At 42.6% G+C, this 15,027-nt stretch overlaps 1 protein-coding gene across 2 annotated transcripts in view; it reads left to right on the forward strand.

Annotated features, from left to right (window-relative positions):
• NELL1 (neural EGFL like 1) overlaps window positions 1-15,027 on the forward strand; it is a 914,558-nt gene that overhangs the window by 109,501 nt on the left and 790,030 nt on the right. For both annotated transcript variants that reach the window (XM_019037681.4, XM_019037682.4), the window contains exon 3: window positions 7,357-7,507. In XM_019037681.4, the coding sequence (XP_018893226.3) occupies window positions 7,357-7,507 (151 nt within the window). The remainder of the gene's footprint in view (window positions 1-7,356; window positions 7,508-15,027) is intronic.

Below are 15,027 nucleotides of genomic sequence, written 5' to 3' on the forward strand. Positions count from 1 at the left end.
CTACTTGGGAGGCTGAGGCAGGAGAATCGCTTGAACCTGGGAGGTGGAGGTTGCAGTGAGCCAAGATCGCACCACGATCCAGCCTGGGCAACAGCCTGGGTGACAGAGTGAGATCCTGTCTCAAAAAAATAAATAAAAATAAAATAAAATAATATATATATATAACTTAATAAAATGATTACACATGTAAATGATTCTATACATAATCTCTGACAATTGTGATAAGTACAATGAAGATAAATAAAGACAGGAACCTGAGTTGGCCTGGGGTGGTCAGAGAAAACTGGTCTGAGGAGTAGCAATTAAACTGTTATCAGAAAAGGAGGGAGAGAAGACAGAGGTTGCTGCAGATGGGAGTGTACCAAAATGGGTAGGAACGTGGCCCTGGGAAGAAGGGATGTTAGTTAGGCTTGTGGTGCTAGAATGCGGGAGTGTGGGCTGTGGGGGAGAGGAAAGGGAGGAGGATGAAAAATAAGCAGAAGCATCAGTTGAATGCCATGGAATATCACAGTCGACTCTGTTGGGGCAAGAGTCAGCTTTGTCTCCACTCGTCATGTGACCTTGGGCAAGTCATGAAACCTCTCTGTGCCTCAGTTCCTTCACCTGTAAAATGGAGATGTGTTGGTATTTACCTCATAAGGGATGTACAAATAGATTGTTCATTCATTTATTCAATAAATATTTCCTGAGTGAACACACAAAAGTGCCAGGCACTGGGTGTATCATGGTGATTTACCCTTGATTTATATTAAGCACTGAGATCACACATATTGGTGAATAGCAGGTGTAACACAGTTAAGAGTGTAGCTCATGGAACCAGCTTTCCAGGTTGAAATCTCAGCACCAGGCCTTCCTAGCCCGGTGTCCTTTAGAACATTATTTAAATTCTGTAAGCTTTAGTTTGGTCATCTGTAAAGTAGGAATAATAATAATAATGTCTTCTAAAGTTATTGTAAGTGCGATGACATGTGCAGGGTATTAGCCCTGCCCTTGGCACAGTAATAAGATATACACGTTTGATTTCTCTCATTCTGGCTTCTGGAACAAATGGAGGTTTAATGGAATATTATTGTGAACTTGTTAGTGGAGATGAAAGTCCCTTACACGTTAACTGGGAGTCTTCTAGTGATTTCTGTTTTTTTGAAAGCTGCTTGGATCAATAACATCTGACATCCTTAAAGAAGGGTCACAAGACCAAATAGTGGGACATGTGTCTCCCATCCTCCAAAACCAGAAATTGCCTCACTGATGGTTGGCAGTTCTGAATTGACAAATTTCCTCTACATTCAGAAATGAAAAGCCAACTGTCATTTCAAATTAAGAAATGTTGCTTTACCTTTTGGGGCCATTCTTACCACGAGCTTATGTGGCACTCAGGCTAGAAGGATGTGGCCTGTCTATATCAGGAGTTTGTTATATTTTGAGGTTCTCAGTGTAATTACTGAAATGTTGCCTGCATTCTCTACCAGTCAAGGCTGAGGCGGGCTGCCTTGGTGCATTTGTGTTTATATGTTTCTGGCTGCTGCTGCTTTTCCCACCTTGATTTGCTGATTCTTAGCTGTGAACTGGTGGGGATTTTGCCTCTTGGTCTGCTTTGTGCTAATGTGGTACCCCTTGGCCAATCAGGGGCCTGAGAATTTGCTCCAATATTAGGTTAAGTAGATGCTTTCTCTGCTGAACTTGTAGTAAGAGATACACTTGCAGAAAAAGAAAAATGCCAGGGTAATGTATAACGCGTGAGTTCACAGCCATACGATGCTGCTGCAGTGAGTGCCCTCTTCTCCCTCTCTCCTGCCTAGTAAATGCTTATTCATGTCTTTAGAGTCAGGTTCAATGATACCTCCTCCATGATGTTATCCCCAATCTCTATGGGCCTCCTCTGTTTTTTTGTGCGCTGCCCTATTCTGCAACTATTGTCATAAGGAAACTGTCTTGCTTATGTGTCTATCCTCTAGGGCAGAAACTGTATTTTTACTTTTATTTTCCCAGTGCCAACCACAGTGCCTGGCATAGGGGAAGCAAAGTATATGCTTGTTGACAATGAAATTCACCACCGTCCTCACTCTATACATCAGGGAAGAGGGAAATGAAGTTGCTTCTATTTGAGGCAGAGAAGAGTGTGTGATTACCTCATTTAATTTCTTTCCTTCTCCAATCTCCTCCCTTCACCCAGCACTGTTTTTTTTTTTTTTTTTTTTTTTTTTTTGCTGATGTTTAATCATCATATTAGCATTTTTAGTCTTTCTTTAAAAATGACTAGGTAGAGCCGTTTTATCCTGGGAAAGAAAAAGCACTTCACTCTTGCTGCTGAGTTAGCACTTCTTAACTAGAACATGCAAAACCTGAGCATTTGGAACACCATTTTCCCCCGTTTTAAAAATGTGAAATATTCACTTTAAGTGGTCGTTGTGTGCGAAACTACCTTTATGCAATGGTAGCCTCCAAGGACACCCCCAGGGTTACAAAATGGAAAGCCTCACGGACAGACTAAATTCAAATACTTGAATCATGTTTAAAACATCTAGGAAACAGGGGAAAGAGATGGAGTAGGTTAACACATGTAGGATTGAGTGTGAGCAGTGGGAAGCACCAGCCCACCCAGTTCCTGTGTTATTCATTGCTCATATATTCTGTTTTGTTTCTCTCTCTCTCTGCTGCATCAGCTTCTTTGATGATGGTGTGATTATGAGGACTGGAGCTGAGGTTAACGAAAAGGGAGGGGGCTCAGCAAATGGGAGGTTTCCGGAGCCCACATGCTTCCGCTATTGGAAATACTCAGAAGCAAGTAATCCTGGCTACAACTGTAATTCACCAGTTAATTTGGTGAGCAGTGATGGGTTTTATTAGCATTTCTCAAGGATAGTGTATGTGGGGCCAGAATGGAAATGAAATGGATGTCAATCATGGGTGTTGCTTTAGGGATGACATGACTGTCATTCTGAAGGTGGCATGATACGTACATTATGACTTGGTCCTCCCATCCCATTGTACTTGTAAGTAACACTCTTATTCAATCCTTTTTATCTGTGTTCAACACACTTATGTTCCACGTATTCAATCTATGTTTAGCATGTTTCACAGGTTTCTAACTTGCTCTCTATATTTAGCACGTCTTATGGGCTTTATCTGTCCCATTTGTTTTTCCTGTTATCTCTAGCAGAATTGAATATTCTTAAGTAATACAGCAAATACATATTGTAGTGGTTGAATATGGAAGTACAATATTCACTATAGGTTCCCATTAATTGGGTTTCATTGGTTGCTCTTTTAACTCCAGGAAAAAAGCAGGCTGCTGCAAAGTAGGTGACATATCACTATTTTTAAGAGTTGACAACTTTATGTTTTATGTTAATTTGGAAAATCAGCAGAGGAGAAAAATTGTAGAATCTAGGTTTCTTAATAGATGGAATTTGCTCTCAGTGCTCTCTTTTGCTATGCAGCTATGAGCGGGATCAAGTGATTAACTGAAATGAAATGTCAAGACTAGGAAAGAACTTGGAGATCATGGAATTTAGTGGTCTTAATTTTCAGATGTAGAGTGTGAGGTTCAGAGAGGTAAGGTACTTTATCCAAAGTCACACAGCTAGTTATCTGCAAAACTCAAAGTGATCTCAGTCCTTTGAAACCTGTCCAGTGTTTCTGCCTGCATATGGTAAGAAATAGAATTACTTTGTTGGTGTTTTTTTAACATCTGGATCATGGTCAAAATTTACTTGAAAGGGCTTCTCTGAAAGTGAGAATGCACATAAAGCCTCAATGTGTCAAAACAGGTGTTTCTTACATTTCACTCTAGTGAGTGCTCATGGGGTCTCTTTACTTCAGTGTGCCAATCATTTTTAAAAAGAAATAAGAAAAGTCAACATAAGAAATGTTTCATTTTCTTGGAGGATTGAGTGAGCAGAAGTTTGGTAGGACTAGATCAGACTGTTAAGTGGGGGTGTCCTGCAAAGAAGTGGGGTTTATTTAGCACCAAACATCATTACAATAAATTTTCATGGCCATGAGCATTTGAGAAGGACCCATTTATCTCCTGGTTTTCCAAAAGATATATTATTTTCTGACCATAATATATATGGTTACTTGAAGTAACAATATAAATGAGAAAAATAAATGGAAAATACATTAATTAATTCAGTAAACCTTTATTGGATGCCTGTTTTGTGCCAGGCACTAAGAACTGTGGATAAAACAATGGGTAAATAAGTATGCCTGCCCTCATGGAACTTACAGTCTAGTGGGAAAAGAAAGGAAATAATATGAGGTAACAAGCTTGAAACAGGACTGTGATAAATAATATCAGCAAATAATAAATTGATTACAATACATATATTATGACAAGTCAAATGAAGAAAATACCCAGACTGGAGCATTAGAGAGACATTAATGCAGAGTCTGCCTTGGAGAGGCCAGAAGTTTGCATTTACAGTGAAAGCTGAAGGAGAAGGAGTCAGGGACGTGAAAAGGAGAGAGAAGAGCACTGTGGGCAGAGGGACAAGCATGAAGATCTGAGGTGGGAGTGGGCCTGGTGTGCTCCTCTAGTAACCAAGGAGAAGAGTGTGAATGGGGTGGGAAAGGCAGGCAAGAATCAGTTTGTGTGCAACTTTGCAGGCATGCTGAAGGGACTGGATTTTATCCTATGAGCAATGGGAAGCCATTGGAGGATTTTAAGCAGGAGGCTGAAATGACTCGGACTTAGGGTTTAAAAAGAGCACGTTAACTACAGTGTGAAGAATGGGGAAAAGAAGGCAGTATGGAAGCAGGAAGGAGATCATTGGAAGTGCCCTAGGGAGCAATGATAGTGGCTTGGGCAAGAGTTTTAAGAGTGAAGTTGGGAAGAAGTGGACAGATTCCAGACATGGGAGCCCACTTGACTTGTTTTTAGACTGGATATGGAGAGTGGAGAAAAGGGAAAAATCAAGGGCAATTTCTAGTTTTTTGACTTGAGGAACAGGGTGTGACCGTTTACTAAGACTGGGACCTTTGTGAGAAAATTGAGAGTGGCGGGAAGAGAACAGGCTTCACTGTAGGCACATTACAATTTGAAATGCTTGAAGGTGAACATTTGAATTTACTGCTTAAGGGAGAGGTTAGGGCTGCAGATATAAAGTTGGAGGCCATTGGCCATGGGGTTGGATGATATCACTCAGGGAGAACTGAGTGAGAGATGACGATACCCATAGCTGTTAGGATATTCATATCCATTTCCTCCAGCAGGCATTGCTGATCGCTTATGGCTGTCTTTTCTTTGGGCCCAAGCTTTACAATCCTGAAATTCAGGCATCTGCTACCAATCAGTTGATTTCTAATTGATGAGTAAAGAAGAAAAAAGTAAAAAGTGAACATATAACTTAATTTTAAGACTTGAATTTTTTTTGGCATTACTTGTAGGTAAATTTATTAAGATGATCTTTGCTTAGAAGTAATGATAATAGGGTGCAGTGGCTCACACTTGTAATCCCAGCACTTTGGAAGGCCAAGGTGGGTGGATCCCCTGAGCTCAGGAGTTCAAGACCAGCCTGGGCAACATGGGGAAACCCTGTCTCTACCAAAAATACAAAAAAAAAAAAAAAAAGGCGGGCATGGTGGCACACACCTGTGGTCCCAACTACTTGGGAGGCTGAAGTGGGAGATCACTTGAGCCCGGGAGATGGAGGTTGCAGTGAGCCGAGATCATGCCACTGCACTTCAACCTGGTGACAGAGTGAGACCCTCATCTCAAAAAAAAAATAATAATAATGATAATAAAAATAATATTAACAAACATTTTCTAATACTCTTTAGTTTACAGAGTGATTTGCTCACACATTTAATAGGTTTTAAATGTCATCTGGAATATCTTTGGCTGGGATTTTGTAGAAGGCATAGAAGCATTTTTCAAGATGCTATCTCTTTTCTCAACACTTGATAAAAGCTGACAGCATGCCACTTAAGAATTAAGTAGCGAAGGCCTTGCTACTATTGTGCAGGTAGGTTTTATACTGGTAGACTGGTCTGCCTGGGTTGGGTGTCTCCATGGTGGAGGACAAACATTGCTTTCTGCGATTCATACCCTAGATACTTACAGGTGGGAAAGACTGTGCTGTTCTTTTCTGTGTTATAAAATTGAAGCAGCAATTCAAAAAATTATAGAAGGCTAAGGTGGGAAGGTTCTAAGAGATCACCTAGTCCACCCCCTCATTTTGCAGATGAGGGGACTGAGGCCCGAGGTCAAGAATTGAAGGATATCTTACTCAGAAGCCATTCTTTAGGATGAGATTCTTCAAGGTCCGTATACCGGTCTGTGATATTGCTTGGGCAGTGCAGCATTTGAAGTTCTATGTTTTTCAAGGGCTTCCCATGTAGTCCTGGAGAAATAACCGTGTAGTTATCTTGCAGTCAGAGGAGATGGTCGGGATGTGAGAGGAGGTCACCAAACACACTTCCAATGTTCATTTATCATCCTCTGAATAATCTTCTCTAACTTTGCTCCCTTAGTGCCCCTTTCTGATGCCAGAAAAATGTAGTGTAAAATAATGAGATAACACCCAGTTTATCATGACAAGGGTGAGTCTGGGTATGAAGTGATGGATGTCTCTCGTTATGCTGATGTTGGAGAAAGAAACATTCTTGTCTAGGAGCAGGATTAGCTGGAATCACACACCTCTAGGCCTGCTGAATCGGCCTCAACTTCAATAAATATTTCATGAGGAAAGTCATCCATTACATGCTTATGGAGAAATTCCAGGCACGGGTGTGGAGCGTGAGCATGCCTTGTATTTATTCTTTAAGCAAAGGCAGAGTTGTCTGGCATTATTAGTGCTAGTAAATATCTGCTAGGTACAAGGCAAGGACAGGTTTCCTATATCCATTGTGGGGAGAAGGAAGCTGTGTCCATGGAAAAAGTGAAATTGGAGGATGCTGAGTGGCATTTGGGTCTTATTATCCCAAGATTCTCTGAATTTAGGACCACATTTATCCGACTACCTCTCACCTTATTTGCAGCAACCTAATCTGTTTGCAGCAAACTGAATTGCTCAGCGTCCCGTCAAAATTCCTGCCAGAAAATCACTGTCTGGCCAATTGTGAACTTGTCAAAGTGACAAGTGGGCATGGTGACAGAGATAGCATTTCCGGGATTTGCATTGAATGAATGCAGCTGTAGGGAGTGGGGAATGGTGCCTGAAAATGAAAACTATTGACAGAAGAGGAAAATGAAAATTGCAATCTGGATTCTTTGGACATGACATTTTTAACCGTGGATCTTTTTTCCTCTTCCTTCTCATCTCCCCTCTCCTCTTTCTCCTATATTTCTTCTCTACTCCTTCTCCTTCCTCTTCTCCTCTCCTGTTTCCTCCTGCTTTTCTTCTTGATTCCTAGACATAGAAAGAGAGATCCATGCAGCTCCTCATGTGAGTGAGAAATTAATTCAGCTGTTCCGGAACAAGAGTGAATTCACCATTTTGGCCACTGTACAGCAGAAGCCATCCACTTCAGGAGTGATACTGTCCATTCGAGAACTGGAGCACAGGTAAGAAAGCTCTTTCTGCTTTTGAAAATCTCCTTAGAGTTAATGGGTTATACAAAATGTCTTGGGATTTAGAGTTTGTAGCCCCATGAAAACTTTCATCTAACTGAGGCCTCATTTCTGTTGAACACATTCATGAATTTACTTTGCATTAAGAATTTACTGGCCGGGCGCGGTGGCTCACGCCTGTAATCCCAGCACTTTGGGAGGCCGAGGTGGGCGGATCACGAGGTCAGGAGATCGAGACCACGGTGAAACCCCATCTCTACTAAAAATACAAAAAATTAGCCGGGCGCAGTGGCGGGCGCCTGTAGTCCCAGCTACTAGGGAGGCTGAGGCAGGAGAATGGCGTGAACCCGGGAGGCGGAGCTTGCAGTGAGCCGAGATTGCACCACTGCACTCCAGCCTGGGTGACAGAGCGAGACTCCGTCTCAAAAAAAAAAAAAAAAAAAAAAAGAATTTACTTTGGTCAAAGTGGCTTTCTTGTTTGCTCTCCAAGGACCAATCATGAGTATCTTTCTCATCTGTCTTCTGGTAGACTTTGAATAAAATCACTTTCTGTCATATTTAGTCATCAAGCAAGTTAGTTAGTTATGTTTAACAACCTTCAATAAACATTTACAGTGTGTTTATGTGGGGATTATACTTGACACTGGGAATATTAAGGTGAATAGTGTATGATCTTCATTGCAAAGATCACATAAGCTAGTAGGGAAGATAGACAAATAAATATAATAAAGTATTGAAGATGCAATGCCAGAAAGTTGTAATCAGGAAATAAAGGTAAGAGCAGTCATTCTGCTAAGTGTTGTGGTAGCCAAGAAATGCTTTGGAAAAGATGATGGTTGTATAAGGAAAAAAATGTGAGTATTCTACACGCTGAATGCGAAGGAGTAAGGGATAGAAGAATAACATTTCAGAAAGAGGTTGCTATGATTTTAAGAAGCAACACATGGGTAGGTAAGTCATTGGAACATAAAAGTGTGTATGGGGAAGGGATGAGAGTTTGGGGTGGGTGATAAGGGCTGGTATTATAGAGGTAGGTAGAAGCCAGATCATTGCAAAGCTTCAATGCCATGTTAAAAACTTGTACTGAAGTCCCCTAGGCAATAGGTTTTAAGTTTAAGAAAGATCACTCAATCATTGAATTCAAATTAATAATCATTAGGTAACCTAAACAATTTTATTTTTTAGTACTGGGTTCCTCTGTATTAGTCCACTGAAAATATTTATGAAGCACCTACTCTGTTCTAGGTGCCATGCGAGGTTTTGTGGAGAAATCAAAGGAACAAAATCTTCTAAGCATGTATGGTGGAGTTTGGCAATGCAGGAAACAAGGCATAACCACACAAAAAGCTGAAGAATAAAAAAGAGTCAATAATAAAGAAATAGTAGATTGGTGTTACAATGAAGTGTGGAGCTAATTTCAAAATTACATAAATGTGTTAAGTTCACTGAATTAAATGCATTAGGTTAGTGGTTGAGGAAGACCATACAGAGAGAGTGCTCTTGAAGCACAGGCAGAATTCCAGCAGGTAAGGGAAGAAGGGTGTTATATCAAACAGAAGAAACAGTGTGCACAGTCACAGAGGTGAAGAAATACAGAGAAATGCAATTTTGGGAGTGGGAGCAGCGAACAGACCAATTTGGCTGGAACAGAGGCTCTTTCTATGCAGACTTTTGGTAGTTGTAAGGATCAACAGTTTTGTCTTTAATGGTTGTTTGTTCTCAGCCTCAAAGCGTGGTGATGGACCCTGATCATTTTGTGGGGGTGTTGTCATTGCAATCTGGCTGTTCTGGGTCAGCCCAGAGAAAGCAAGGTGATGTACATGTCTGTGAGAGATATGGGTTCGTTCAAAGGTGTTCTGTATGCTGGAGAAAGGTATAGGTTCTCATTTTCCAAGGATTGAGTGTCAAGGCAAGTCTCAGCTTCACAACCCTACCTTGCCATATTGGCCTTGTGGGGTTGGGTGTGAATGCCTCTTTGGTATGAGGGTTATACAAATGCCCAAAGTAGGAGGTAGATCTTGAGATACTTCTCAATGAATGCAGAGGAGAGCTTCCCAAAGCAGATGAGAAGCATGTGAAACAGTTGCTATTATATTAGAAAGAGCACAGGTTTCAGAGTCAGTCTGATGGAGGCTGGAGTTCCAGTTCTAGCTTTGTGACACCAGCTCTTCAATGTCTTGGAACTTCAATTTCCTTGTCTGTAAAATGTGTGTAATAATCTATTTTCCCGGGCTGCTGTAAGGAAGAAAAAGGATTGTGCATGGTGAGTGGCCATCCCTTGACACATATACATTTATTCTCCTTGTCCAAGTGTGTTTTGAAACTGTATTTGCTGGATTTCTCTTTTGGATTTTTTTTTCAATAGGAAAGGTTTTAAAAAAACTTTTTTGTTGCCATGTGAGGCTGTCTTCTTTTATATCCCTAGTAGGTTTCTAATAGAGCCCAAGGATGATTGATAGGAGAGTCATTTGATCATTTTTCATTGTAATAGAAAAACTTCAGAATTTTTTTTTTTTTTTTTTTTGAGAAAGGGAGAAGAGGCTGGGCACTGTGGCTCATGCCTGTAATCCCAGCACTTTGGGAGGCCAAGAAGGGCAGATCACCTGAGGTCAGGAGTTCAAGACCAGCTGACTGACATGGTGAAACCCCATCTCCACTTAAAATACAAAAATTAGCCGGGTGTGGTAGTGCATGCCTGTAATCCCAGCTACTCGGGAGGCTGAGGCAGGAGAATCGCTTGAACTCAGGAGGCTGAGGTTGCAGTGAGCCAAGATTGCACCATCGCACACCAGCTTGGGCAACAAGAGCGAAACCCCATCTCAAAAAAAAAAAAAAAAAAAAAAAAAAAAGGCGGGGGGAGAAGAAAACCGTGTACAGGGGTTGAATGCCTTTAGTCAAAGAAGGTGAGGCATAGAGGTCTCTTACCACTAGGGAACATATCTGAGTCACACAGCACCAAAGTATATTAGCAGTAGAAATTATCTGAGTCACAAGGCACCAAAGTGTGTTGGCAGTGGAGGGTATCCAAGTTACATGCCACCAAAATATGTTACTGGGGGCAAATCCATATGGGTCTACAGCAAGACCCATATGGATTTTCTTCTTGTGTCCTCAGAAGAAAAATTTATCTGAGGGGCATAAGGCAGAAAGAGAGACTGAGGCAAGTTTTAAAGCAGGAGTGAAAGTTTATTAAAAAGCTTTAGAGGCCAGGCGCGGTGGTTCACGCCTGTAATCCCAGCACTTTGGGAGGCCAAGGTGGGTGTATCACAAGGTCAGGAGATCGAGACCATCCTGGCTAACACGATGAAACCCCGTCTCTACTAAAAATACAAAAAATTAGCCGGGCATGGTGGCGGGCGCCTGTAGTCCCAGCTACTTGGGAGGCTGAGGCAGGAGAATGGTATGAACCCGGGAGATGGAGCTTGCCGTGAGCCGAGATGGCGCCACTGCACTCCAGCCTAGGCGAAAGAGCGAGACTCCGTCTCAAAAAAAAAAAAAAAAAAAAAAAAAGGAATGAAAGGAAGGAAAGTACACTTGCAAGGGAGGCAAGCAGGCACCATGAAAGACAAGTGCGAAAAATCTCAAACCTCAGATCTTGACTGCTAAACAAAATAAATATGAAGAAGTAGATACTAGATCCCCTCTCCCTCTGGACTTTTTGATGCCCTGTTCCATGTGTGTGTAGTCTGACAAGGCAAGGTATGAAAGACTGTGGATTTGTAATGTAATGGCTGGGGGTAATACAGAAAACCTGGTTTCTACTCTAATAGAGAAGATCTACTTAAGGAGACCTGGAATGCAAGAAAATAGAGAAGAATATATAATGGCATATATTTAGAAATTAGTCTATTCATTATAACTCTCCTCCCCTCGCCAAATGTTCCCATCTGCAATAAGTGAGAATCTTTCATAATTTTCAGGTTACTTTTATTATTTACCAGGATAACAGTATCTAGAGGAGCAAATTATCCTGTAGAAATTTGGCATGGACATTTGACCAGGTATATAAGTTGACCAAGGATTTGGGGCTTTTCTTTATTCAATAGCAGAAGATCCAGGTATGTGGTAGATAGACTGTTGGCTTAAAAGTCAGACGCCCAGGTTCTTTTTGTGATTCTCCCTTCTGTGATTCTGATTGTATTACTAGTGATGAAGATAAGTTAAATAAGTATTTGAAACAATTGGGATATGATGGGCATTATTAGATTCCTAGATAATTTTTTATTTTTATAATTCAGTAGCTTTTAGTATAATCACAGAATTGTGCATTCATCACCACAATCAATTTTAGAAATGCTCATTACCCTCAAAAGAAATCCCATACCTTTTAGCTGTCACCCACAATTTCCCCATAAGCTCCCAAGCCTTAGGCAACCACTAATCTACTTTGTCTCTGTAGATTTGCCTATTTTGGTTATTTCATATAAGTGAAATCATACACTGTGTATCCCTTTTTGACTGGCTTCTCTAACTTAGAATAATGCTTTCGAGGTTCATTCATATTGTAGCTTATGTCAGTAGTTCACTTCTTTTTATTGCAGAATAATGTTACATTGTTTGGATATAATACATTATAGATATCCATTTATCAGTTGGTGGATATTTGAATTGTTTCCACTCTTGGCTATTATGAATAATGCTGCTATGAACATTCATGTACAAGCTATTGAGTGGACATGTTTTTATTTCCTTGGGTATATGACTAGGACTGGAATTGCTGGATCAGATGGAAACTTTGTTTAACTGTATGAGGAACTGCCAGACTTGTCCAAAGTGACTACACTGTTTTACATTCCCTGAAGCAGTGTTTGAGGGTTTCAATTTTTCCACATCCTTGTCAACACTAGTTATTATCTTTCTTTTTGATGATAGACGTTCTAATGGGTATGGAGTGATACCTCATTGTGGTTTTGAGTTGCATTTGCTTGATGACTAAATGATGTTGAGTATCTTTTCATAAGCTTATTGACCATTTGTGTATCTTTGGAGAAATGTATATTCAGATAATTTGCCCACGTTTAATTGGATTCTTTGTCTTTCTATCATTGATTTGTAATAATCATGTATGTTTTAGATGCAGTCACTTATGATTTACAGTTTTTTCCCCCATTCTGTGGGCGATCTTTTCATTTTCTTGGTGGTGTCCTTTAAGCACAAAAGCTTTAAAATTTGATGATGTCCAATTTTTTTTTATTTTTTATTTTTTGTGATTCTGATGTCATATTTTTGTCTAATTCAAAGTAATGAAGAGTTACTCCTATGTTTTCTTCTAAAAGTTTTATAGGTTTAGCTCTTACATTTATTTCTTAGATATATTTTGAGTTATTTTCTTCTAAAAGTTTTATAGGCTTAGCTCTCACATTTATCTCTTAGATGTATTTTGAGTTAGCTTTTATATATCATGTGAGGTAGGGGTCCAACTTTATTCTTTTGCATATGAATATCCAATTGTTTCTTCACCATTTGTTGAAGACTGTTTTTCTTCCAGTGAATTGTATTGGCACCCTGTTGAAGATCAATTGACCATAAATATGAGGGCTTATTTCTGGTCTCTTACTGCTACGGAATCTTTGGCGTGTTGTTTTTCTGACCAGAAACCTGTGGCTGGTGGTGCCTTTTTTTTTTTTTTTTTTTTTGAGACGAAGTCTCGCTCTGTGGCCCAGGCGGGAGTGCAGTGGCGTGATCTCGGCTCACTGCAAGCTCCGCCTCCCGGGTTCACGCCATTCTCCTGCCTCAGCCTCCCGAGCAGCTGGGACTACAGGCTCCCGCCATCACGCCCGGCTAATTTTTTTGTATTTTTAGTAGAGACGGGGTTTCACCGTGTTAGCCAGGATGGTCTCGATCTCCTGACCTCGTGATCCGCCCGCCTCGGCCTCCCAAAGTGCTGGGATTACAAGCGTGAGCCACCGCGCCCGGCGCTGGTGGTGCCTTTGCCCGAGTTTTGCTAGGGCCCACTGGGCTCGTTCCACCCACTCGGCCTGGCAGGCTGCACTCAGCTCACGGTACTGGCCTAGGTGCCATGCCTCCAAGGGAGATGGGAGTCAGGCATGGAGCAGCAAGGGGTGTGTGAGTGAGCATGGGGTTTGGCCCCTGCACATTCAGATACACCGGCTGCTGCCACGGGCTGGGCAGCTCCAGGTACCGGCAGGGTTACCAACTCTCTGTGAGGTTGTGGCTGGACCAGGTACACCGCAAGCAGCTTCCACCAGCACCGGGGAACACGGTGGCACCTGGAAGCTTGGAGACACCAGGAACTGCAAGGCCCCAAAGAGGGAGTCACAGCCCTGGCTCGGGGAGCCCAGGTCTGAGCTCCCCAAAGGGCTGCAGCTCTTCTCTTCTCTCCTCTTTGCCCCCAATGTGGCAAGCAAGGAGAATGTTTCAGCCCTGTTTGTGTTACATCTTTTTTAGCCTCATTCAGTGAGTCCCAAGTTCTTTTCCTGCAACCAGGAAGAATGAGGTACACAGACAAGTGGAGAGTGGGCAAGATGAAGAGAAGCTTTATTGAGCAATAGAACAGTTCAGTCTTCCACAGGAGTAGCTCCTTTCCTCAGCCAGGATGTCCCAACAAGTGTTCAGCTCCTAATAGAGAGGAGACCCTGGAGTGGGAAGCTCCTCTCTGCAGCCTGGTCCTGCTGTTATCTCTGCAGCTCTCAGCAGAGAGGAGGCCCTACAGTGGGTGGCTTCTCTCTGCAGCTGGTTATCCTGATGTCTGCTTAAGTTTCAGCAGAGAGGAGGCCCTGGATTGGGTAGCTCCTCTCTGCAGCTGGTCCTCCTGATGTCTGCTCAGTTCTGGCTGAGCCTGGGGCTTATATGGGCCTCAGAGGGGAGGAAGTGCCTGCCAGTTGGCCCATGGGCAGCCATGGATAGGCCTGGAAAAGGCACTACAACTTCCCATTCTGGTCTGTGGGACTGGCAGCCATCAGGCCCTCCCTGGCCTGAAGGTGAAGCCTCACTGGGGACCCAGCCACTTCCACCCAGGAACTGTCTACCTCCTGCTGACATTCATGGTGCCCAGACTGCAGGTGCCAAGGGATACCTGCAGGCCAGTGCTGAGCTGACTTCAGCCCTACCTCAGCTTCCCTCCTATGCTCATTGGTGCCCAAAATCCAGAGAGGGCTAAGGTGGCAGAGGGCTGGTGTGTTAGCACTGCCCTGAGTATGTGCACATCCAGCCAGGCTGTGACAGTGCCGGAACTCGGCCCCGACTTTGCTCAAAGATTGGAGCAGGTGCTTATTTCAGAGAGAAGCCAGGCAGTAGGAGCAGGCATTTCTGAGCCTACAAGTGCAGTGGGGTCCTTCCCAGGTCTCCAAGAGTGCAGGGATGCGTGGGCCCGCAGCTGCAGCTGTGAAGGGAAGGGTTGGGGCTCCTCCCTGCTTGGTGAAACAGGAGGCCTGGGTCTGCAGCAACAGTTTGGGCAGCTGCAGCTGAGCCCAGTGGGGTAGGACTCCTGCCTGCTCTGTGGAGTGGGAGGTCTAGATCTGCAGCCATGACTTGGGCCCTGCTCCTGCCTGCTC

Source organism: Gorilla gorilla, chromosome 9 (genome assembly GCF_029281585.2).
Source record: "Gorilla gorilla gorilla isolate KB3781 chromosome 9, NHGRI_mGorGor1-v2.1_pri, whole genome shotgun sequence".
In the NCBI taxonomy this organism is placed as follows: domain Eukaryota; kingdom Metazoa; phylum Chordata; class Mammalia; order Primates; family Hominidae; genus Gorilla; species Gorilla gorilla.